Source organism: Callithrix jacchus, chromosome 11, assembly GCF_049354715.1.
Source record: "Callithrix jacchus isolate 240 chromosome 11, calJac240_pri, whole genome shotgun sequence".
Classification (NCBI taxonomy): Eukaryota; Metazoa; Chordata; class Mammalia; order Primates; family Cebidae; genus Callithrix; species Callithrix jacchus.
The window spans coordinates 15933297-15958390 of NC_133512.1; the positions used below are offsets into that span (position 1 = coordinate 15933297).

The window sequence follows — 25094 nt, forward strand, 5'->3', positions numbered from 1 at the left end:
TATGCCTCAATCTTTTCATCACTTCAAAACAAACACAGCACCTTCTAGTCACATTTAGAATTTCCTAACTGGCCTGCTGCCCCATGTCTTCTTCAACCCATTGTTGCCATGGGAAGGGCCTGGGAATCAAGAAAGAACATTGACACTTGCGTTTATGTTTCCTCACTTCCTGTCAGGGGCAACCTGGACAAATCACTTAGGCTGGAGCCACATTTATTTTAGTTTAATTTTTAAAACTTTTTAAAGAGCAGTTTTAGATTCTCAGCAAAACTGAGCAGAATGCACAAAGGATTCCTGTGTTCCTCTGCCTCCCTTGCCCCCAGCCTCCCCCACTATCAGCATCCCCACAGAATGGCTCATTTGTTACAATTGATGAGCCGACGTGGACACATTAGGCTTCACTCTTGCTGTTGTGTGTTCTGGCGGGTTTGGGTGAATGTATCATTTCCTGTATCTGCCATTTTAGTGTGATATAGAACAGTTTCACCACCCTAAAATTCTCTCGTGCTCTGCCTAGTCATTCCTCCCTGCCCCAGTCCCAGCCCTGGCAACCACTGATCTTCTTACTCTCGTTGTAGTTTTACCTTTTCCAGAATGTTGCAGAATTGGGAATCATACAGCCCTGGTCACCTTTTCAATTTGGCTTTTTTGTTTTAGTAACATGCATTTAAATTTTCTCTGTGTCTTTTCATGGCTTGATGGCTTATTTCATGTGACAGTGAATAATACTCCACTGGCTGAATGTCTATTTTATCTGTTCACCTACTGAAAAACATCTTGGTTGCTTCCAAGTTTTAGCAATTGTGAACAAAGCTGCCATAAATATCGGTATTGAGAATTTTGTGCAGACATAAGTTTTTAACTTACTTGAGTAAATACCTAAGACTGCAATTGCCATAACATATGATAAGAGTGTCTTAGTTGTGTAAGACACTGTCAAACTGTCATCCAAAGTACCTGCACCGTCTTGCATTTCCACTGGCAATAAATGAGGGTTGCCGTTGTTCCATATTCTTGCCGACATTTGATACTGTTAGGGTTCTGGATTTTAGCCATTCCAATAGGTGTGCAGAGGTATCTCACTGCTGTTTTAATTTGCGTTTTCCTGATGGCATACGATGTGGAACAACTTTTCATATGCTTATTTGCCATTCGAATATATTCTTTAGGGAGGCATCTGTTTTGGTCTCTGGCCCATTTTTTAAAAATTGGGCTGTTTTCTTATTGTTGAGTTTTAAGAGCTCTTTGTTAAGTTCATTTTTCTCATCTCTTCAACAAGATTATCTTCCCTGTCTTTCACACACAGTTTTTGTTTAGGTCAAATCATACAATTAACACTGAGTGCAGGTTACATATTGCTGGATTGTGACATAAATATGAGGACTTATCAATATTTTTTCTACCATTTATATCTAAAACACATGCGCTGTGGTGCATTTTCAGATTAAACATTGTTGTATTTTAACCTATCTGTGTTTTAATGTTACAGTATACCTTGCATTGTAGCATAACTTCTGAAAATTCTTTTTATGTTATGTGTTAGTCCATTCTCACATTGCTGTAAAGAAATACCTGAGACTGGGTAATTTATAAAGAAAAGAGGTTTAATTGGCTCACGGTTCTGCAGGCTGTACAGGAAGCATAGCAGTATCTTCCTCTGGGGAGGCCTTGGGTGGAAGGTTGAAGGCAAAGAGGGAGCAGACATCTTACGTGCAGAAGCAGGAGCGAGAGAGAGCGGGGAGGTGTCACACACTGTTAAACAACCAGATCTCACAAGAACTCACTCACTTGCTCTTCAGTACCAAGGGAGGGTGGTGCTAAACTATTCATGAGAACTCTGCCTCCATGGTCCAGTCCCCTCCCACCAGGCCCTACCTTCAACATTGGGGATTACAATTTGACATGAGATTTGGGTGGTGACACAGTTCCAAACCGTATTATCCTATGTTCCTTAAATAGCTTTATTTCTGTTTAGTAGTCACCGTTTACAAAATATTTGTATTTGTACTTTGCCCCTTCATATTCCTTTTGGAAATTTCTCAATGTTCCTTCCTCCTCTTTGCCCTCTTTTCTTAAAAAATATATATTTATTACTTCATATGTAAAATTTCTACAGTGAAATCCACTATGAGTTTGACATATGTGTAGAATTGTGAAACTACCACCCCAGTCAAAGTACAGAGGAGTTTCATCTCCACTACCTTCTTCAAAGAATAATTCTTCCATGTAATCCGCCTCTGCAATTTTTTAAATCCACGATTCCTGTTCTTGCTGTTAGTCACCCGGAACAGCAAGAAATCCTCATTAGTCAGTGAGGAGCAACAGAGCAAGCTGTTCAATTACTTTGGAGATGTAGTACGTGTTTCCTCCATTTCTTACAGTAATTTCTACTTTCTACATTTAGTAAGTGCTTTGCACATAATAGGTCTTAAATAAATATTCATTTACTAGATTTTACATATCTCTCTTCTTCACATCTCTCTCATACACAGATACTAAAAAAGAAATAAACTCTCCAAAGGCAACGATGGGCAAAGAATCTGAAACATATACAGTGTAAGAGCTCTAACAAAATATAAACAGTATATTTAGAGCTGTTTGAGAAAGGTATCTTAAATTGGAAAAAGATCAGGGGCTTCTGAAGAACCTTCTTTTGTTTGGTAGAAGCTATAAAATGTCGTCTCAACCAATTTTGTCTCTTCCCACTTGGCGAGCATTGACTTGCTTTCTTATGTCTGTTATTGATCCATAGTTAGCATGGCTGCTGTAGCACTGAGCGTGCTTTCCCTTCCTTCATCTGCATTTTGCCTAATGACTTTACAGGAGTGAGGGGGACCTGCCAATTAACTCTCCACTGTAGCTCTTTAGCTAAAAAGCATGTTTCATTTCTAAACTGCAATTCATTTACTATAAATTTTGATCTCCAACTTTACCTACAAGCTAGTGAAACTGAGATTTAAAATGGAATCGTGATAGTCACCAGTTTCATTAAGGCATTTGTACTTTCTAGTCCGTTGCTTGGATCTAAGGACCATGCTGGCAAGTCACAGTGTTTACTCGGTGTGGGATGGGACCGCGGAGAGCTAGAAGGCTTGGCTGTGCATATGGAATATATTTGCAGCAATTTCTGAAGCCAAGACAAAACTTTCTGGCATAATGCAAACAGTAAATTTTAGCAGTGCATTTTTAAATAATTTTGAAGTATTTAGTGATGTTTTAGAAAGGTTGAGAGCCTGCATGAGATGGGAAGTTTCTTTTCTTGTGGCTTTGCTAGATACTGATTAGTGGGTTCCCTTTGTACCTTTGCCAAGGAGGTTCTGGAGGCTAGTTCCTCGGGTGCATGAACTCAGCTGCCCCATCCTACACAGCTTTAAGAGGTAAAGCCTGGGCCTCAGATGTAGGGCTTGATTTCTTTCTTTTTTTTTCTTGACTTTTTTTAGAACAATTTTTGAGAAAAAAAAGAATTCTTGTATAATCTTTGCCCATTTAAGTTTCAAACATGCCCCGCATATACCTGAGAGCAAAAGGATCTGGTCCAGGGTCACAAGCTGCACTCAGTTGCATGCCTCTTTAGTCACTGTCAATCTGCAAGAATTCCTCAGTTTCCTTGACTTTCATGACCTCAATATTTTTGAAGATTCCAACACATACTTTGTACAATACACCTCAATATGGGTTTGCCCTGTTTTGCTGTGACTGGTCAGGTTATGCATTTTTAGCTGGCATATTCAAGGAGTGATGCTGTGTTCCAGTGCTCCTACCAGCCTGCTGTGAGAGGCTGATCTGTCCCATGGTTAGTGGGGAGATCTTTTATCCCAGGTAAAGTGGAAAGTGGTGTCTGCTGGGTTTAAGATTAAGATTAACTTAATCTTAAATTAATTTCCTTTTCTCTACTTTTTTTGAGGGCATATTTTGAGACTCTCTAAATTCCACTTTGCTCACCCACCTGTGTCAGCATCTTCTGATACTCCTTGACAGAATTACAAATGATTACTGGCATTTGCCAAGTGGTTTTTCTAATCCCATCATTCATTGTGTGTGTTTTAGTTGGCATTGTCCGGTAGAGAAGAACTCTCTCTTTGCCCCATTGACCTATTTACAGCAGAGCCACTCGTAGCCTCCTGTTCTATTCAATGAGTTACAATTCAATAGGGTCACTATTGACTTTGAGGCTCAAATCATGCCAGGCTGAGTCAGTGGGAAGTTCGTCACACTGGTTTCTGTGCCTTTTAACTCATGCCTCCATTCTTTGGGCATTTTCCTGCTTTCTGACAAAACAAGATGTTCCAGAATTGTCATTCTTTCTCAGGCCTAGCTATAGAGTCAGCCATTTCTCCAAGAAGTCCTGGCTGCTCAATATGTTCATGTTGACCAGGATATTGCTGCTCTGAGTTTCCCTCATGGATAAAGCAAAAGATTCACCTTAACTTTTGCTTCTCTTTCTGCCCATAAATAGAAAACTAGGAGTTCAACTTTACATGGCATCTCTAATTCCACTTCAATGGCACAGCATTCATTTAGTGTTTCCTCTTGCCTTATTTGCCTTCTTGTGGGAACCTGTCTCACTCCAGCTGCCACTTTGTGCTGGCTCCATACCCTAATCTGATATCTTCCTTATGGAAAAAAATAGAGAGAGGAAAGAAGAAAGAGAGAGAGGAAGTAAAGAAGCGGGTACTTGATTTGAGAACCCATTTTCTTTTTCTTTCATGTGACATCCTGCTTTTTTTCCCCTAAAGAACAATACATTTAATATTTTGAGGATTCTCCATTTGGGGGCTAAGGTCTTCATAACTTAGAACAGCCTCAGGGTCTAAGCACTTAGGCAGCCTGGTGTCTTCTAAACACTGAGTGGGCTATCAGTCCTTCGGCTAGAGTGCTGTGACCCATTCTTTGCATTCTGCTTATAACAAGGTGTTGTAGGATGTCACAGAGCCTGAGTGTGAACTAGAATTGACCTTTTATAACTTATGTCTTTTAATCTTCCCCTTGTAGGAATAAGCAAACTGAGAGACTGAGAGACCAAAAGATAATGAGTTGACCAAAATCAGAAATTGGAATTGTTTTTATTTTGTGTTGAGCTCCAAAATTTTCTACTCCACTTTCAGACTTTACTGTTCTGTGGTGTCCGGGGACACCTCAGATCAACAGCCCTTGTTTCAAAGGTGTGCTGATGGTGGGATAGTTCTAGGATAGGCTGGATAATGATCCCCCAACGATGTCTACTTCCTTATCCCTGAAGCCTATAAATGTTTCCCACATGAGACTGTGGCAGGAAGATATCCCAAATTACCTGGGTGGACTTGATATAATCAAAAGGATACATCCGTGAGGGATCCAGGAAGGTCAGAGGGGAAGAAGGTGATGTGATGGTGAGGCAGCAGTTCGAGAGACAAACTTTGAAGATCAAGGCTGGGGTCACTAGCCAAACAATATTGGCAGCCACTAGAAGCTGGGAAAGTCCCGGGCATGTATTCTGCCTTGATTTTAGCCCAGTAAGGCCCATGTTAGGCTTCTGACCTCCAGAATTGTAAGATACTAAATGCATTGTCTTAAGCTACAACATTTGTGGTAATTTGTTACAGCAGTGATAGGAAATTCATACAAGCTCCTGTAAAATAATAAATCTTGCTGCATGCAGTGCATTAGCATGTCAGGGGACAGCCCTGCCCAAAGTTCCATGTTTAGAGAGGAATTTCTAGTACCTCTAGTGTTTCTTATCATCTAAGTTGTTCATGTGTTTTCATCTGCTTCTTTAAAAAACAATCATGGCCAGGCATGGTGGCTCATGCCTGTAATCCCAGCACTTTGGGAGCCCAAGGCAGGAGGATCTCAAGGTCAAGAGATTGATACCATTCTGGGCAGCATGGTGAAACCCCATCTCTACTAAAAATACTCCCAAGTAGCTGGGCATGGTGGCACACACCTGTATTCCCAGCTACTTGGGAGGTTGAGACAGGAGAATCACTTAAACCTGGCAGGTAGAGTATGCAGCAAGCCAAGATCATGCCACTGCATTCCAGCCTGGTGACAGAGTCAGACTCCATCTTAAAAAAAATAATAATCATTTTTTGGGAAACTGAAAGAATACATCTTATATTACATGTAGGTCAAGTTTAGAAATTCGTCCTCTGTTAATGTCATCACTCAGCTGGATTCCATTGTCCTTGTCTTATAGAAATTTGGTCAGCTTCATAAATTTCTCTGCATCTAAGCAAAAAAGTACCTTGCACTGACCATCTCCAGGACACAGTCCACCAAACTGACAGTTTAAGTGTTGATCACATCTGGGGTCTCATGCTGCTTGATCCCTTTAAACAGAGAACTCAAAAGCATGGACCATACGACTCCAGGCTGAGGGATTGATAGTACAATCAGTGTAGAGATGACACTAGACTGTCATAAATGCTTAGACCTTGAAGCTCTTTTGAATTAAGGAGACATAGAGCCCCAAATGAAGAATCCCAAAACTTTTGAATTTACTGTCCCTTGAAAAGAAAGATTAGATACACAATAGGCATTGGTTTTAAAGCAATAATTTTGTTACATTTTAAATGACTTTCATTGCTAGTTAGTGTCCTTGAGATTTAATTTCATCATTTCTTTTCTTCTTATTTATTTTATGTGATGAATTTACCTAAAAATTAATGAGTAGGTTGACCAACTTGATTGTCCTTTGTCTTGAGAAGCTTGTCATTTCAGTGAGATTCAAAACATTAGATAAAATCAAAAAGCAATATTCTAGTCCTTTTGTATGAAAGTGGGAAAGTGTAGGTCTTATTTGGTCCATTTGAATTGGCTTACAGCCTATATTCAGTTACAATGATAGAAATTACCACCAAAAAGAGGAGGAAGACCTATGTATAAATGCCATTCCATACCAAATGCACAAACGTAGCATTCTTTTTTTTTTTTTTTTTGAGACAGAGTTTCGCTCTTGTTACCCAGGCTGGAGTGCAATGGCGCGATCTCGGCTCCTGGGTTCAGGCAATTCTCCTGCCTCAGTCTCCTGAGTAGCTGGGATTACAGGCACGCACCACCATGCCCAGCTAATTTTTTGTATTTTTAGTAGAATCGGGGTTTCACCATGTTGACCAGGATGGTCTCGATCTCTTGACCTCGTGATCCACCCGCCTTGGCCTCCCAAAGTGCTGGGATTACAGGTGTGAGCCACCGTGCCCGGCCAGCATTCTTCTTCAGATAACTTCCCGTGCAGCTGCTTAACCCTTATTTCTCTCTTGAAGGATTGTTTACATGTTTTGATCAGGACTTTTATAATATTAATGAAAATCTTTTTGCAGTATTTTGTATCTCCTCATAATCGTTGAAATGAAAGAGCTTACATTCCTTTATTTGAGTTACTTTAAAAAACCTGAAGAATGCCTTTCAGTACAAATATTGATTTAAATAGTGCTGGAAAGCATGTATCAGATAAGAAGGAATACAGTGAGACCTCAGTTAACATTGCTGATGGGTTCTTGGAAAGCGAGACTTTAAGCAAAACAATTTTTTTCCCTCATCAATGTTATCTCAAAATGGCATTGAATGAGACGGCATTATTTGAGGACCTGCTGTGTATCCTTTTACTTAAAGTTTCAGTTGTGACCAAGAACTTACTGATGACACTAAGTGAGGACTTACTATAAAATGATCTAATATGGAAATTCTATTTCCAGAATTCAGTGAAATGTTAGGAGCCTTCTCATAAGTTTTCTTTCATAAAAGCACTGGGTAATGTTCTATTGTGGATGTTAGGGTTACTTGAGATATTTGCCCAGCAGAGTTTTACAATTGCTGTCTGAGTGATTCAGCATGAGAATTATAGTGCAAAATCACAGAGGCAAAGTATGTCATCAATACTCTAACTCTTTGATCAATATCATATTGCTTTTGAAAACAGTAACCTTTTTTGGCCTTCTCTCTTACTTGGGCAACTTCAACATTTTCTCAAATTCTCAGAGCCTCCTGGACCGTGTGCCTGCAGTTAAGATGAGCATCCACTTGATGGCGCTCATAACATTCTGATTGTCTTAGACTTGCCTTTCACCATTCACAGGCAAAGTTCCAGAGTTCTCAGACGCATTGTACCCAGATACCTAGTGCTGTAGCATAATTGATTGTATCTCCTGCTGATCTGTGAGATTATTGGGGGAAAAAACTCTGTCCTTATTCTGTTTTCCCCTCCAACACACATATGCACACAAATGTGTGCATTCAAACATGTACATGCACATTCACACATGTTCACACACACCTACTCACACACACAGCCACTCACCCTGCCCCCCACCCCCACATATAACTACAGCCTTTTATGAGAGGGGTTAGAAAAGGACAATTTAAAATGAGAAATGAATTTATTGTTATCAATAATGCCTTAGTTATTAAGATATGCTTCATATAGTCATAGTTAAATGTGACCATTTAATGAAAATTCCATTTAGAATAAGATGCAAAGGAAAATATTTAGTCAATGAACAATTCTTGATTCTCACTATTTCTATTGTTTTCAATGTAATTCCCTATAAAGGCACTAGGTGAAGACTTACTGCACTAAGCCTCAGTGTCCACATCTTAAGCAGGGATAATAGTACTTATCAGAGTGATCTGAGAATTATATGATGAAACAGCACACACACCCTATTACACTTATTCATCCTTATCTAGCTACTGTTAAGCCTAGACATTGCCAGCGCGCTACATGCCAGGCAACATTTTCACAACTTTATATATAAATGCCTTTACTGCTTGCAACAATCCTATAATATGTCTTATTTATTACCGTTTATCATGTGAGGAAATTAAGTTACAGAGTGGTAAAATAATTTGTCCAAGGTCACATGGCTGGCACATACTCAGAAATGTTATTAATCATTATTATTCTTGTTATTATTTGAAATAGTAGTAAGGTTTGCAGATTTTCCTTGGAGTCCTACTGAGAATCAGCAAAGGGTTATCTTTCACATGAAGGTAGCTGCATCTGACCCCTCACTAGCACTAAGCATGCAGATTTTGCTCAGTAGGATTCCATGCAAACTAATTAACCACGTGCGGAGAGATTGCATGCCTCTCCTGAAGGCTTGCTTGCTCATGGCTTCTTCTTTCTGGTGCCTTTCCCCATCTTTCCCTATGGCTGGAGGCTCCCCAGCAACATCTAGAGACAGTCAATATCTTTTTGTTTATTTAGAAAAATCAGAATGATGAGATTGTGTTTACAGAAATCAGAAGTGAGGCAGGGTGCTCAGTGTGGGCTGAACTCTGTACATGCAGGTATAGGACTCACCACCCAGAGCATTGAGTAGGAGGTACCAGCTGGATGGACAGTGACACTGGCCCAGCAGGAGTCACTTGGAGAGGGGCCAGGGACCCATATCTCTATGGATGTGTGCAGAGGAAGGGGTGATGAAAGCACATGCATGGATGATCGGATGATGCCAAGCAGAGAGAGTGGCAGTGCACAGTGCCTAGCTTGGTGCATGGCCCACAGAGGGCGTTCAGAAAATCTCAGCTAACCACATGAATGATAGAAGACTTACTGCGTGCTTCCAGAGTCTGTGCCTGGCACTTTGCAGCCATCATCTGCTCAACTTTAGATACTGTGATCATCAACCCTCTTTTATTAATACAACGAGGCAGCCAGCACTCTGGGTGGTGCAGTCCTATGCTTGCAGACACAGAGCCAGTCCTGGTGTTGCCAAGAGTGGAGCTCCAGCAGTTAGGACCAGGCTGCTGCAGGGCTATGTCTCCTTGACTTTTATGCTTCTTGTGCACTGCCCAATGTTTATTTTAGAGATTCTCTTTCCATCGCTCCATAAATCCCTGCCAGCAATTCAGGTGCAGCTCAAGGGCCTGGAAGTCTCCAGCCCACCTCATTTCCTTTCATCTCTGCTTGCACTTCTGCTTTCTCATCTTATTTTTGCTACTTTAGTCATAGTCTTTTGCTTTGAATAAATTGAGGTTGGACTTCTGCCTCCACTATTAACCAAGAAGTGACTTCAAGCAAGCTACTTAATTAACTGCCTTAGTGACATGATACATCATGGCCCATGGAAAGCACACGTTTAATGGGATTTTCATGTTTGAGATCCTATCTGCTGTAACAAAACTGAGCATTGCAATTTTATTGTCTGATTCACCTCTGAATTCCTAGGATGCTGGTACAGTGAGTTACAGACTTGAGTTGTATTGGATACACTGTGTTACTGTCTGTCCCCTCCCTGCCTACTGCTCTATCGTGGGCAGCCTCCATCAGCCTGTAAGGGTCTGGGAGTTCACAGTCAAGTTTCATTCATCTTTGCATCCTATGGGTAGCCTATCAACTGTTTTGCTGAGACTTAGATAGCCTTGGAGTTATGCCAATTAATTAGATGGCTAAATGAAATATACGGGGTGTGTTTGGTGTATGTTGTCACAATTGGATTAGGCAATTGAGGCAGAAGAAAAAAATGCATTGTGTATAGAAATGTAAAATAATACATGGCTGATTTTTTTCTCTGAAAGGTGTTTTTGATGCTTTTGCAAGATTCCAACAAGAAATCTGACACTGCCATGGGGACTGAGTCGGAGCAGCAGAACCACAGGCCTGCAGGACATCTGCCTGGCAACCGTAAGTACAGAGTGGCTTCCTGCATTTCTGCTGGAGTAACAATACACCAGCCCTATTCAACATCCCTTGTTTTAAAAGTTGAATAGCAAGATTCTGAAGTTAGTGAGGAGATGTGAGTGTATAGGGAGGGGGCGTAAGTAAACACAGGTCAGAGGCAGAAGACTTTTGAGTTTTAGCCTGGCTTGAAGAAAACAACTGTTTGTTTATGAGACACATTTATCTTTTCTTCAGGACTTGACTTAGTATTAAAATTTCTCAGTGTATACAGTTAGAATAATGACCACCATTCATTTTGTTTTACCTTCATCAAACAAACTGATCCGGCCTACCTGTGTGCTTTGCCTCTTATGTGCAGGCATCTGCCTGGTAATGGGTTTGCATAGCTGAACAAAGCCCTGGATGTGGGCTTTGCCTTTGTGCAACCTCTGTCCATATGGGACCAAGTCATGGCTTCAGCCTTTGTATGCAGCCTCCTTTATAGGTTTTAATGATTCAATAGAATCCAGATTTGGTTTCTAGGTGTGTGACTGAAGCTCCAGTTCAATCCAATTCCTGGCATATTTATTAGCAGCAACCCAGCAAGGATCCCTGAGCTGAGCTCTAGGGAAGTGGAGGGTAATAAATCTCAGAGCCTTCCATTGGAGATTTCAGTCCACCAGGCACATGAATAAGTAACTAGAATTAAATATGTTATAACCTTTTATGATGTTTGCCAAATTGCATCCTCACCAGCAACTGTAGAAATTGCTGTCGCTGTACTTCCTCTTTAGCTCTTAGTAGTATCAGATGTGAAAAACATGTAATTTAGCTATTAAAATAGATGTGTTGTTTCTCATTATAGTTTTGATATGCATTTTCCTAATAATTATGTTAAGCATATCATTTTCTTTCCCACAGATTTATTGAGATATAATTCACCCAACACACAATTCACTCATGTAAATGGGACCATTCAGTGGCTTTTAGTTTCTTCAGAGTTCTGCATTCATCACCACAATCAACCTGAAACCATTTTCTTTTTTTTTTTTTTAATTTTTTATTGGATTATAGGTTTTGGGGTACATGAGCAGAGCATGCGAGACCAAATGGTGTTGGGAAAACTGGCTAGCCATGTGCAGAAAGCAGAAACTGGACCCCTTCCTGACACCTTACACTAAAATTAACTCCAGATGGATTAAAGACTTAAACATAAGACCTGGCACCATAAAACCATTTTCTTTACTCTGAAAACTGGTGTCACTTAGCAGTCACTCCTCAAAATCCCCACCCCTTCAGCGGTAGGCAACTCCTAATGTACCTTCAATCTCTTATAGATGCGCTTATATTGGACATTTTATTTACATGGAATCATAATACATGTGGCCCTCTGTGACTGGCTTCTTTCATTCAGCACAGCGTTTTTGAGATTCATCCATGTCACAGCAGGCCAGTACTCAATTTATTTTGATTACCAAATATTTCATTGCATAAATACACTGCATTTTTGTTTGTCCATTCACCAGTTGATGGGCATTTGGAGTTATTTCCAGTTTTTTTGCTATTGCAAATATACTATTATGAACATTTATGTACACATTTTTTTGTGAATATGTTTTCTCTTACATATATACCTAGGAATGAAATCGCTGAATTGTATGTTTCAATCCTTTGAGAATTGCTAGACTGTCATCTAAAGTGACCACACCTTACATTCTCACCAGTAGTATGTGAAGGTTCTAATTTCTCCACATTCTCCCAACACCATTATTATCTGCTATTTTGATTACACCCCAGTGGATGTGACACACACCTTAGTATATATCTCATTGTAGGTTTTATTTGCATTTCACTGGTGGCTAATGATATTGAATATCTTTTCATAGGCTTAATGTCCATTTGTATATTTTTTTGGAGGAATCCATATTCTGATTTTATGTTCATTATTAAAATTGGGCAGATTTTATTTCCAGAGCTGGAAGAATTTCTAATTATGGAATTGTGGGAGTTAAAAGTGTAATGGTAACTAGGTTTTCATAAATGCCCTTCGTGAAGTTGAAGAAGTTCTTATCTATTTCTAATCTTGGCATGTTTTTAATCATGAAAGGTGTTGGCTATTGCCAAATGCTTTCTCTGCATCTATTGAGATGATCATATGTTATTTACTTATTTACACAGTATATTATATTTTTGATTTTTGGACGTTAAAACAACATTGCATTCCTGGAATAAATTCTACCTGTCATGTCATATATCGCTGGATTTTATCGTGCTAGTATCTTGCTGAGGAGTTTTGGGTCTTTGTAACAGGTATTGGTCTGCAGTCTTCCTTTCTTGCAATGTCTGTCTGGTGTTGGCATCGTGGTTCTCTTTACTTCATAGAATGTGTTGGGAGGTGTTCCCTTCTCTTCTTTTTTCTGAACATGTTTGTGAATACTTGGTATTAGCTCTTCTTTCAATGTTTTGTAGAATTCATCAGTGAAGGCATCTGGGCCTGGGCTTTTCTTTGTGGGTAGGTTTTCTATTGTTATTATAAATTCAATTATTTAATTGATGTAGGCCTATTAGATTGCCTATATTTTTCTCAAATCAGTTTCAGTGTTTTGTGTCTTTCTAAGAATCTGTCAATTTCATGTCATTCGTTATGCTATTTTATGTTACAGGCATACAATTGTTCATCATAGTTTTAATTCCTTTAATTTTTTAAAAGTCCGTAGTGATATTTCACCTTTCATTTCCAGTTCTAATAATTTGAGTCTTCTCTGTTTTCTTGGTTAATTTAGCTGAAACGTTGTCAATTGTGGTAATGTTTTCACAGAATCAGCTTTTTGTTTTATTGATTTTTCTGTTTTCAGATTCATGAAATTCAGCTCTAATTTTTATTATTATTTATTTATGTTTTGCTTACTTTAGATTTAATTTGCTTTGTTTTTTTAGTGTCTTCAGGTGGATGTTTACATTATTAATTTAAGATCTCTCATTATTTATAGTAATAAGCATTTACTTCTAAGTTTTTCTCTAAGCATTGCTTTGGCTGTATCCTGTATGTTTTGGTATGTTGTATCTTCATATTTCACTCATCTAAAAGTATTTTTTAGCTTCTCTTTTATTTCTTTCATTGGTTATTTAGGTTGTGTTTTGATTCCCACATTTTGTGAGTTTCTAAATTCCTTTTTATTATTAAAATCCCATTTCATTTCATTGTGACCTGAAAAAAAAAACAGAATGGGTTCATATTTTTAGTAGAGGTGGGGTTTCACCATGTTGGCAAGGCTGGTCTTGAACTCCTGAATCTGGGAGGTGGAGGTTGCAGTGAGCTGAGATTGTGCCACTGCACCCAGCCTGGGCAACAGAGGGAGACTCTGTCTCAAACAACAGCAACAACAACAAAAAACAGAATGGGTTTACGTCTTTTCAATTTATTTAGGCTTGTTTTACGGTCTGGGCTGGAGAAGGTTCCATGTAGCCTTGAAAAGAATGTTCATCTGTTATGATAGGTAGTGTGTTCTGTAGATGTCTGTAATGTTTAGTTTGTGTGTAGTGGTTGTTAAGCCTTTTGTTTTCTTGTTGATATTCTTGTAAATTATTTTATCTGTCAATAAAATTTGGGTATTGATATTTCTGATTATTATTGTAGAATTGCCTATTTCTCCCTTTAGTTCTGTTGACTTCTGATTTTATGTCTTCGGGTCTGTTAGGTACATAAATCATCATAATCTGATTTCTTCCAGATGTAAGGCTTATTTCATATCTTTTATAGTCTTCTTTTCTTTTTGCATTTTTCCTGGTCTTTTTAGGCAGTGCTGGCACTACACCTGATGAAGCAATTTTCTCAAGAACTTTGTGAACCTTTTTTTGGATTTCAGTAATAGTCATCCATTAGATAGAAACCAGGTGTTTTTGAAATAACCTCTTCTCTATTTTTTGGCTTCTGCATAGATAGCAGAGGGAACCACCCCACAAAGCTTCCTAGAGGTCCTCTGATTTGGTTGAGTAGAACTGTGAGACACACTTGATCTTTTAAAATTTTTTTTCATCTAGAAAGTTTATTAGTAATATAAAATATCAAATGGAAAATTAATTAGCGAATGTGTTTATAATATATATGATAAATGTGTACTATATAGTAAATATATTTATATAAATATATAATATGTATTTATGTATTATATTTAAGATATATATTTTACCATGGTAATATATACATAATACAGATCTTACCATTTTAACCATATTTACGTATCTACCTCATTGGCATTACGCACATTCACATTGTTATGTAACCATCACCCTCATCCATCTCCAGAAATTTTTATCTTCTCTGGTTGAAACTCTGTACCAATTAGACAACAGCTCCTAATTTCTCCCTCCCTTAGCTCCTGGAAACCACCATTCTACCTCCCATCTCTATGAATTTAACTACCTCACATAAATGGTATCATACAGTATTTGTCCTTCTGTGACTGGCTTATTGCACTTAGAGTAAGAGTTCCAGGGTTTATCCATGTTGTAGCAACTGACAGAACTTCATTCTTTTATAGGGCTGAATAATATTTCATTACATGTGTGTATCACATTTTGTTTGTTTATCTGTTGATGGACATTTGTGTTGCTCTCATCTTTAAGCTGCTGTAATAATGCTGCTATGAAAATTGATGTACAAGTATCTGTTCAAGCACCCAGCTTTTGCTTCTTTTGAGCATATGAAAAGAAACAGAATTACTGGATCCTATGGTATGTTTAATTTTTTGAGAAATTGCTGTCATTTTCCGCAGAGGTTGCACCATTTTACATTTCCACCAGTCATGAACTAGGGCTCCAGTTCCTCCACATCTTTACCAATGCTTGTTATTCCACTTTTTAAATAATAACCATTTAATGGGTGTGAATCTCACTGTGGTTTTGATTTGCATTTCCCTAATGATTAGTAATGTTAACATTTTTTTTTCTGACTTTAGTATATCTTCTTTGGAGAATGCTCTAGTAAGGCCTTTGTCCATTTTTGAATGGGGTTGATTTTTGTTTTCATTGTTGTGGTGAGTTGTAGAAGTCCCTTATGTTTTCTGGATATTAATTTCATATTAGAGATATAATTTGTAGTTTTTTCTTATTCCGTTCATTCTCATTACCTTTTTACTCCATTAATTGTGCTTTTTCATGTGCCAAAGTCTCACCTTTTTATCCCATTGCCTCAAACATTCTGTTCTGGTGTGCTTGCTGAATCAGGTGAGACGGATACCAGTCCCTTGGGCACTCTACAGCCAGGCAAGGCAAGTATTTTGAAAATGATTTGCACTCTGCTCTTTCTGCCCTGAAGAAGAGATTAGGAATTGGGCCATTTCTTTTACCCCACCAATATAGGAAGAGGTGAGCAAAGTCGAGTAAAATACCACAGAATTTATCCTACCATTTGAATGTGTTTTGTTTCTGACTGGGAGTTTGCTTGGTTGCTATAGATCTTAGACTAATTTCCAGAGCTCTTGTAAAGCTCTTGGTTTTAGTAGGTCTGTAGTTGTTTATCTAGTGTCTCCATGGGGGCAGAGGAGTTGTGGACTTCCTAATCTGCCATCTTGCTGATGTCATTCTATCCTCTTAATCCTTTTAGAGGGTCAATTTTGTGACTAAATACTGGCACCTTGTGAGTCTTTTGAGGTTTTGGCAGAAGGTTCTATAGTTACATATTCAACCTTTCCTTTCTGCCATGTTATCAATAGCTTTCTTAACTTTTACTATATTTTCTTTTCTTTAACCTGCTGAGTCTGACAGTTATCAAAATTGTCAGTTTATTTACTTATTTTTTGTTTGCTTGTTTAACATTTCTGTCCTTATTTTATCTCTCTCCTCTCTCATTTTACTAGAAACCAGGCAATACCTTCAATTTTTCTTTGGAAATCTTCTTAGCTAAATATCCAACTTTACTGCTAACAAATTCTGCTTCTCATGTAAGCACATAATTGCAGGAGACCATTTTGTTAAGTTTTTTTAAATTGTTGTTTTTTAACTAATGATCTGACCAAGGAAATTTAGGTTTTTCTCTAGCATGCTTCTGAAAACTCTTTCACCCGCTACCTATTCTATGATTTCAAGTTACCCTGACATTTTTAAGTATTTGTTATGCCACTTCTCTATTTCCAGTTCTCAAAATTTGTTTTAGTTTTCTATTGCTATTAATAAATTACCATCAACTGAACAGATTAAAACAATGCCTATTTATTATCTTACAGTTTCTTTTGGTCAGGGGGCTGGACACAGCCCAACAAGTTCTCTGCTTAGGATCTCACAAAGCTGAATAAAAGTGTTATTAGGACTGCATTTTTACCTAGAGTTTGGCGTTCTCTTCCAAGATTGTTAGGTCCTTGGCAGAATCAGTTTCTTGAGGTGCTCATTTTTTTGGCAGGCTGTCAGCTGTGGACTGCTCTCAGCTCCTAAAAGTCACCCTCAGGTCTTAAATACATGATAAAATGTTTATGAGAATCTAATAATCATATTTCCTTTAAATTCTCTCTTACGCATAAAATTATTCAGAAGTGTATCTTAACGGAACTGAATGCTCAAAAATTAAACCTTTAGGCAAAATGCTAATAACTAAAAGAGAAAATAATGCATATGTCCAGTAAATGTTGACATAAACAGTATAATGTAGAGACCAATTATGATACTTGCAGGAGACTATTACTACATAGAAATTGCATAAGCAAAAAATGCATTCATAGAAATGACAGACTTTTGTAATACCATATAATTCCTTTTACATGAAGTTCAAAAAACAGGCACAATCATACTAAAGTGATAGAATTACCCTTGGGCATTTTATAGGAGCTCTGTCAGAAGTAAACTGGCAGTTTACTTCTTTAAAGTGAGCAGGATAACCTGCTTTGATTAATTTAAAATAAGCAACTGATTAGGGCTTTTAATGAGATCTGTAAAGTATCATCATCTTTACCATATGAGTTAGTCTAATTGAGGAAGTGACAGCTATTGTATTCAAGGTCTCACTCCCACGCAAGGAGAGGGGATTGTACAAGGGTTTGAGTCACTTGGGACTACTTTACTCACTGAAACAGTATTTTCTCACTGAAACAGTATTCTAACAAGCTAAACTGAATTTATACAACTTGAACCTCTCTTCATATTTATTAGCCATTTATATTTTCTCTTTGGTAACAATGTTGTTCCTTACCTTTACACATAAATTACATATTTATTTAAGAATAATGTTCTAAATTTATTTTCACTAGTGTAAACTACATCCATCTTATAGTAAATGGCAGAGATGTTAATTGTGCAACCAGATGGATTTTTCCATGGTACACACCTCTGTAACCACCACCCAGACTGAGCTAGAACATTCCTAGTGATTCAGCAGGTACCCTCGCATCCTCTCCCCGTCAAATCCCTCTCCACAAGCGTAACTGAATGAATCACTTTAGAATAATTATGCCTGTTTCTGAACTTCATATAAAAGGAATCATATGGTATGTATAAAAGTCTATTTTTCTCTGCATATTTTGTCTCTGAAATCCATCTATGTAATTGCTTGTGTAATTTTTATGTATTAATATTTCCCTGCATGCATCATAATTGGTCTCTACATTCTGCTGTTTACATCAAAATTTATTTTAACTGGAGATACCCATTATTTCATTTTTGGTTATTAGCATTTTGCCTAAAGGTTTAATTTCTGAGTATTCAGTTTTAAAAAATCTATTAGTTGATAACTTTTGTATGTAAGAGTGAATTTAATGAAAATATGATTATTAGGCTCTCATAAACATTTTGTCATCATGAGAATTTAGGATAATTTATGTTGAAAGTGTATTTGCTGTAAATGTCTCATCTATGGGCTATATTTATCCTCTTTATTGTGGTTCTACATCTGTTTTAAAAATGATAATTTTATGTTCTGAATTTGGAGAACATTATTAAAAACCCATGTAAATAATTAGGAAGTAAAACGTGCAATAAAACTAGTGCTATATGGAAAAGAATGGTGTTTTGAATTTAAGAAAGAACCATGAAGAAAGAAAAATTATGTTTTTATTACCATTATAAAATATGACATAAAAATGTAATTTTATTTATCATTCAAATTACAAATCTGGGAACTGGAGTGTATATTATTTAAGAATCAATTTAAGTATTTCATTACCAAATAACAAGTCAGTCCAGGATGCATTAAAACAAATTTGGTATGAGATTGCCAACATTTGCCAATTTTATTATATTCTGCAAATTCCTCCCATAAAACTCCACATCCTGCCTCAACCTAAGTCCAGTTTATGTTACTTAGTAGGTATAACTTAATCACAACATTAGCTCAGGATATTGAGCACAGTGTGCATTAATGTCTTCTAAATAAAGGGATTTAGTTGCTTTTTGTGTGGTATGTGTAAGTGATCTACAATAGAGAAATTTCATTTCTAGAATAACCATTTACAAAGGACTTTCTCCTCCTATTGGTGCCCTCGAAGATTATTCTTTTGTTATTGATTCCTACTCCTGGGCTGCACCTGCCTGTGGGCGCCCCTTCTCTCTACAGATGCCATATGTCTTCAGAAACAGTCTTTCAAAGGCTAGCTCTGAAATAGCTCACTCCTTGCTCTCTGAAGGATTGATGAAGGCAAAATAAAATATAAAATATATACTTTTTAATCATAGGGACCCTAGTAGCTCCATAGAAATGAGTTATGAAGACCGATGCTTGTAACTGCACTTTTGTCCTTGTGTCTGCATTGCAGTGTGGAAGTCATCACTTCATGGAGAAAGAAACTATTAGCTGCCTGAAGCGGATCAGACACTATGATAGGCACTTGAAATGATCTGGATTTTCTCACTTAATCATTATAGCCAGTTTGCAAACAGGCTTTCCTATCTCTGTTATTTGGATGGTATAGAGATGTTATTTGGATTTCTGGGCAGTGTTGAGAGTCCTGTTACTGAGAATCTGCTATAGAGCCTGCAAACTCTGATGATAAAAATGCTAAACTTACTGAGAAAAAATGAAAACTGTGCGATGAGCAACAACAAATCAGCATGGTGAAACCTACAAGAGAGGTGTACACTAACTGTTGGAGGAACATGTAGGACAGAGTAAATAACTGCTCAGAAGAGCTGAGAGGCTTCCAGAGGAGTGACTGTGTTAACAGAGGCTGTGTGAGTGCTCTGCCATGGCCAGTGACCGTGGGGGCCAGCTTTTACTCTAGATGAGACAAGTGGCATGAGCACACAGAGTGCCCCATCCCAGCACTGAGCCACTGCGCTGAGGAATCAGCCAGCCAAACTCATGTTGCCCGTGTGTAAGCTCTGCAAGGAAATCACTTCCCCAGTTGTATTATGACTTCCCCAAGTTTTAGTTGTATTGGCAGCTCAGGCTGCCAAGCAAACTACCACAGACTGAGCAACTTAAATAACAGACATTCGTCATCTCACAATTATTTTCTAAACCTCGAAACTGAGGTTTAGAGGTGTTATCTGATTTGCCCAAACCCTCAGCAGGTTCAGCATGTAACTCCCATCCAGGCACAATGCCTCTATATATCTGCTTTCTTACAGCTATACATCTGCCATTTCAGTCTCTTTGGGTCCTTTTTTAATAATTTTTAATTTTTGAAAGGACCTTTCCAAGGCCCAATAATCTAGTGCTTAGTATAATGTAAAGAATACACATAAATCGCTGAATTACCTAGTTGGCTTCCTGAGGAATTCAGTGATTTCACAACTGAATGATGACCTGGAGAGGCTGTTACAACACAGATTACTGGGCTTCACCCCCAAATCTTGTGACTTAGGAGGTCAAGGATGGGGCCTGAGAACTTGCATTTCTAATGAGAGCTCAGGAGATGCTGCTAGTCCATGCATCACACCTGGAGATACTGCTTTGGTGTGATGGAAAAGGAGAGTTCTATTTACAATCATAACTTATGGGCTATTCTCTCTTTCAGTGGCTTTCTAGCTGTGTACTGGTGTTATGGACTGAATCGTGTTCTGTTTGTCTTAACCCTCAGTACCTCAGCATGTGACTATAGTTAGGGCTTTAAGAAAGGCAATGAAGACTAAATGACATCAAATGGGTGGATGTCCATTTGAAGATGTCCTCTTCCATAACAAGAGGAAATTTGCACATAAAAAGAGATACCAGGGATGCACACAGGTAGAGGAAAGATCATGGAAGGCAGAAGACCGCTGTCTACAAACCAAGGAGAGGCCTCAGAAGAAACCAGCTGGGCCCACACCTTGCTCTTGATGTTGACAACTGTGAGATAATGATTGTCTGTTGTTTCAGCCACTCAGTCTGTGGTAGTTTGTTTGGCAGCCTGAACTGACCAGTACAACTGGGGAAGCCATTTGCTTGCTAAGCTTACACATGGGCAATGTGAGAGTTTGGCTGGCTGATTCCTCAGCCCAGCCACTTAGTGGTGGGATGGGGCACTCTGTGTATTCATGCCACTTGACTTGATCTAGAGTAAAAGCTGGGTCCCACGGGCACTGGCCATGGCCGAGCACTCACACAGCCTCTGGTTACACAGTCCCTCCCGTGGAAGCCTCTCAGCTCTTCTGAGCAGTTATTTACTCTGCTCTACATGTTCCTCCAATATTTAGTATGTGCTTCTCTCATAGGTTTTACCGTGCTGATTTGTTGTTACTCATCGCATGATTTTCATTTTTTCCCAGTAGGTTTGGCATTTTTATCATTTAGAGTTTGCAGGCTGTATAGTAGATTCTCAGTCACAGGCCTAGACACTGTCCAGAAATCTAACCCTGATTCCCTGGCCAACTCTCATCTTGTGCCAAGTCGATTTCAAATGTCTCCTATCCTCATGCCTCTGGCTCCTCCTTCTCCCATTCCCATTGGAGGAGGGGGTTCCTGCCTCAGAGAGAAAATAAGAGTGAATAAATCCTTATATCCACCTCCCATCTTGTCCCACCTGCATCCACTTTCCTTCCTGTTACAGGAGAGAGGAGGGCCCTCTTCCCAGGTGAGGCTGATTTCTCTGCCAAGATGAATCCTTTCCTGCCTTTGGAGGAAGAATTCTTTGCCCTCTGTTGTCAACACGTCCCCATACCCTGATCTTTCTCATTAGGGATTAAACATGTTCATGGCTCTTCCTTTGCTAAAGACAAAGCACCATAAGAGACACCTTTCCTTCAAACCATTTCCTTCCAGATACCTCCCTAGCTCTCTCCCCTTTACAGCCAAACTTCCCTCTCAAGAGTTGTCGAGACATGCCGTGACCTGTGTTGTCGTCTCTCACGTGAGCCTTGGTCAACTCAGATATGTGCGGGTCTCCCACCATCTCACTAAAAAGGCCTGTTTTAATTTCACTGGTGACCAGCACGTCACAAGTTTCAAAAGGCATTATCCTTGATCTCTAAGCTATATCCGACTTCCTTTTATTTGGCAAAACTTTCTTGGGACCATGTAGCACACCACTTATTTTCCTTTGATCATCCTCACCTCACCTCCTTCACCCTGACCTTTGCCTGACTGACCATGCTCAGTCAGTCCCTTAGCTCCCTTCTCTCTTTATTCTTCCCAGGGGTCACTTTGTCCCTGACTGAGGTGTCATCATTCCCGTGCTGTGGCTGCTCACACTTTTGGGGTCAGCTCAGCGCACAGCTCTTGGTTCCTGGCTCTAACTGCCTGATGAGCAACTTCATTCTAATGCCTCCCAGGTGCCTCCATCTCAACACAGTTAAGCCCAGTTCATGATTTTCACCCAGAAAACTTTTCTCTGGCTCGTCATTCTTGGTCTTAGAGTATGTTGTCACTCTCTACCTAGTTCAGAAACAAGAATGTCAGAGTTATTCATGAGCCTTTTCCTCTCGCCCTCCATATGTAGCCATCCCTAGATTCCAGCAGGGTATGCTCTACACTGCAGCCAAGTCTTTTCTTTTTTTCTTTTCTTTTCTTTCTTTGTTTTTTTTTTTTTTTTTTTTTTTTTTTTTTTGTGTGTGTGTGTGTGTGTGTGTGTGTGTGTGTTAAGATGGAGTTTTGCTCTTGTTGCCCAGGATGAAGTGCAATGGTGTGATCTCGGCTCACTGCAACCTCCGCCTCCTGGGTTTAAGAGATTCTCCTGCGCTGACCTCCCAAGTAGCTGGGATTATAGGTGCACACCACCACACCCAGTGTGGTGTATTTTGTATTTTTAGTAGAGATGGGTTTTCACCATGTTGGCCAGGCTGGTCTTGAACTCCTGACCTCAAGTGATCCATCCACTTTGGCCTCCCAAAGTGCTGGGACTACAGGTGTGAGCCACTGTGCCTGGCCTGACCAAGTCTTAAGAATAATATTTGATCACATTATTATCACTCCCAAATATGTAATGGTTTTTCCTATTCTGGTACTCAAGTTCTGCTCATGGACTCCTAAGATGATACAAGGTCTGGATCCTGCCTGCACCTTGTCTATCCCAGTTGGACTCCTTTTAGCTTCTTAAACAGATCAAGCTCCTTCTTGCCCCCAGAACCTTCACAACAGCTCTTCTCCCTGCCCGGAATGCTGCCTCCTCTTTCCCCCTTCTCTGAGCTAGTCTTTGCTCATTCTTCAGTATGTGATTTATCTGACCCTTCTGCAGAATCTTCTTCAACTTGCCAGACTGAGTTAGATCCCTCCTGATAAATGCTCATGCTCTTCTCTTATGCTTCACAGCACCCATGGCAGATTGTATTAAATAGCTAATTGCATGTATTTAACATCTTTGCCCAATGAAAGAACGAAAGTCCAGTGGAGCTATCTCATGTGTGGCTATATTTCTGGCAGGGAATGCAGTTTCTTTCATAATAAACCTGGAATAGAGGTTGCTTGCCTGACTAACAGACCAGCTGACTGAGAAGGGAGACCTGCATATCAAGGCAAGTGGTGACAATTTGGCCTTACCTGGATTCACCTCCAGGGCTTCTGGAATCCATGTGCCACTGCACACATCTGGCTTTTGGGGGTCCTGTCCCACCTGCGGAATGAACAGTTCCACAGTGTTGCCCATACTGATGTGCCACTGCCTTAGTTACCATGTTCAGGATGTAGTTTTAAGAGAAGGGGCCTTTTTAAAGAAGGTTTAAAAATCACCTGGGTATTTATTAAGATGTCATATTCTTAGGCCTAACTTTCACAAAATTGGATTCTAAAGACTTAGGCATTTACATGAAAGAGCACCCCAAGTTCCTGATTTAGATGGTCTGTGGCCACTACTATGAGAAACATCCCAGTAGAGTCTCTTTAGGCTCAAAGTTTATGTGAAAGATCACAGATCTATCTAATACTGAGTGATTTGGGGAAACATGATTGTTTTCTTTATATAAGGCTTTGTCATGCCCATTTTTTTTGAAGAAACCTTATTCCCTGATGTTAGACCTGAGATTGCATTTGAATTTTTAGCTCTGTGATTTGCCAATACCACGTTACATAAAATTCTGTTCCTTTTTCTCCCACAATTTAATCCTCTGTATTTTATTCCTAATTACTGCTGTTTCTGTTGATGGAAAGCAATTTTGGCAGCGATTTAATTTGAAGTGTCTGCAACCTCTCCTTTGCTTTTTAAGACAATCCTATTTGCACAGCTCATCCTGTGAAGGCCTGCTATAACTTGCTGCCTCTTCAGAGAGCTGTTCCAAATTCCTTGTGTGCCTCCTAGGCTTAACCATGGTGCTAACCCTAGAGTGCTGTCTTTTCTTCCTTGTCCAAATTTCCTCAAATCTCAAAAACCACCCTCCTTGTAAGCAAGGTGGGAAGGGACATGACTGCTGCCAATTGTGCAGGCCAAAGAAGGTTTGTTTTCCACATCAGCTAAAAGCAGCAGAGAGCTAATGGCAGGGTGCTTTGCAGAAAAGTCTGCCAAAACAAAATGGAATTGAAATAGACTTGGGCAGAATAAATGCTGGTGGCAGGTGCCAGAAAGCAGCACCTTCTGTCAGGGGCAGTGAAAAGTGAAGAAAGTGTGAAGCTGTAATTCTCGCAGCCATGCAGATCAGAGCTACTAAATAAAGTCCCTGAGGTTAATGATAGTTCCAAATCTCATCTCCTGTACTGGAATATCACATTCCTGTGAAATATTTAAGAAAAGATAAGCTTCACTCATCTTAAATGCAGTCATTGCTTCAAAACTGGATAATTCAGACAGGACTAGCTCTGGGCAACTTTCACTACCTATCTACTTCCAGGAAGCTAAGGACAAATAGGCCCTTGAGTGCATCTTCAATTCCATTTCAACACACGTCTCCTCACTGGAGCCTGGGAGAGTTTGGTAGGGCATCTTGAACTGGATCTTTCAATTCTATCTTCCTCTCTACTCCCGTAATCTCCTTTCTTTCTCCCTGGTGGTAGAGATGCCTGGGAATACTGTGAGCAGCTGCAGCTATCTCTACTCAGACCATGGTACAAAATCATGACTTTTTTTGTCAGCTACTTTACCTTTGTTGTTTATTCTCTGAAAGTCATGCTGCAATGAAGCCCCTCTTAGTGAGTTGACAACTGCTCCAGAATGAGGCCCACTGGGCACGGATGTCAAAGTTGGGAGTG

The 25094-nt window shown here is 39.3% G+C and overlaps 1 protein-coding gene across 4 annotated transcripts in view; it reads left to right on the forward strand.

Annotated features, from left to right (window-relative positions):
• The window catches only part of ABCA13 (ATP binding cassette subfamily A member 13), a 446251-nt gene that overhangs the window by 246744 nt on the left and 174413 nt on the right, over positions 1-25094 (forward strand). For all 4 annotated transcript variants that reach the window (XM_035253372.3, XM_078342412.1, XM_035253370.3 and 1 more), the window contains one exon: positions 10498-10603. In XM_035253372.3, coding sequence (XP_035109263.3) covers positions 10498-10603 — 106 coding nt within the window. The remainder of the gene's footprint in view (positions 1-10497; positions 10604-25094) is intronic.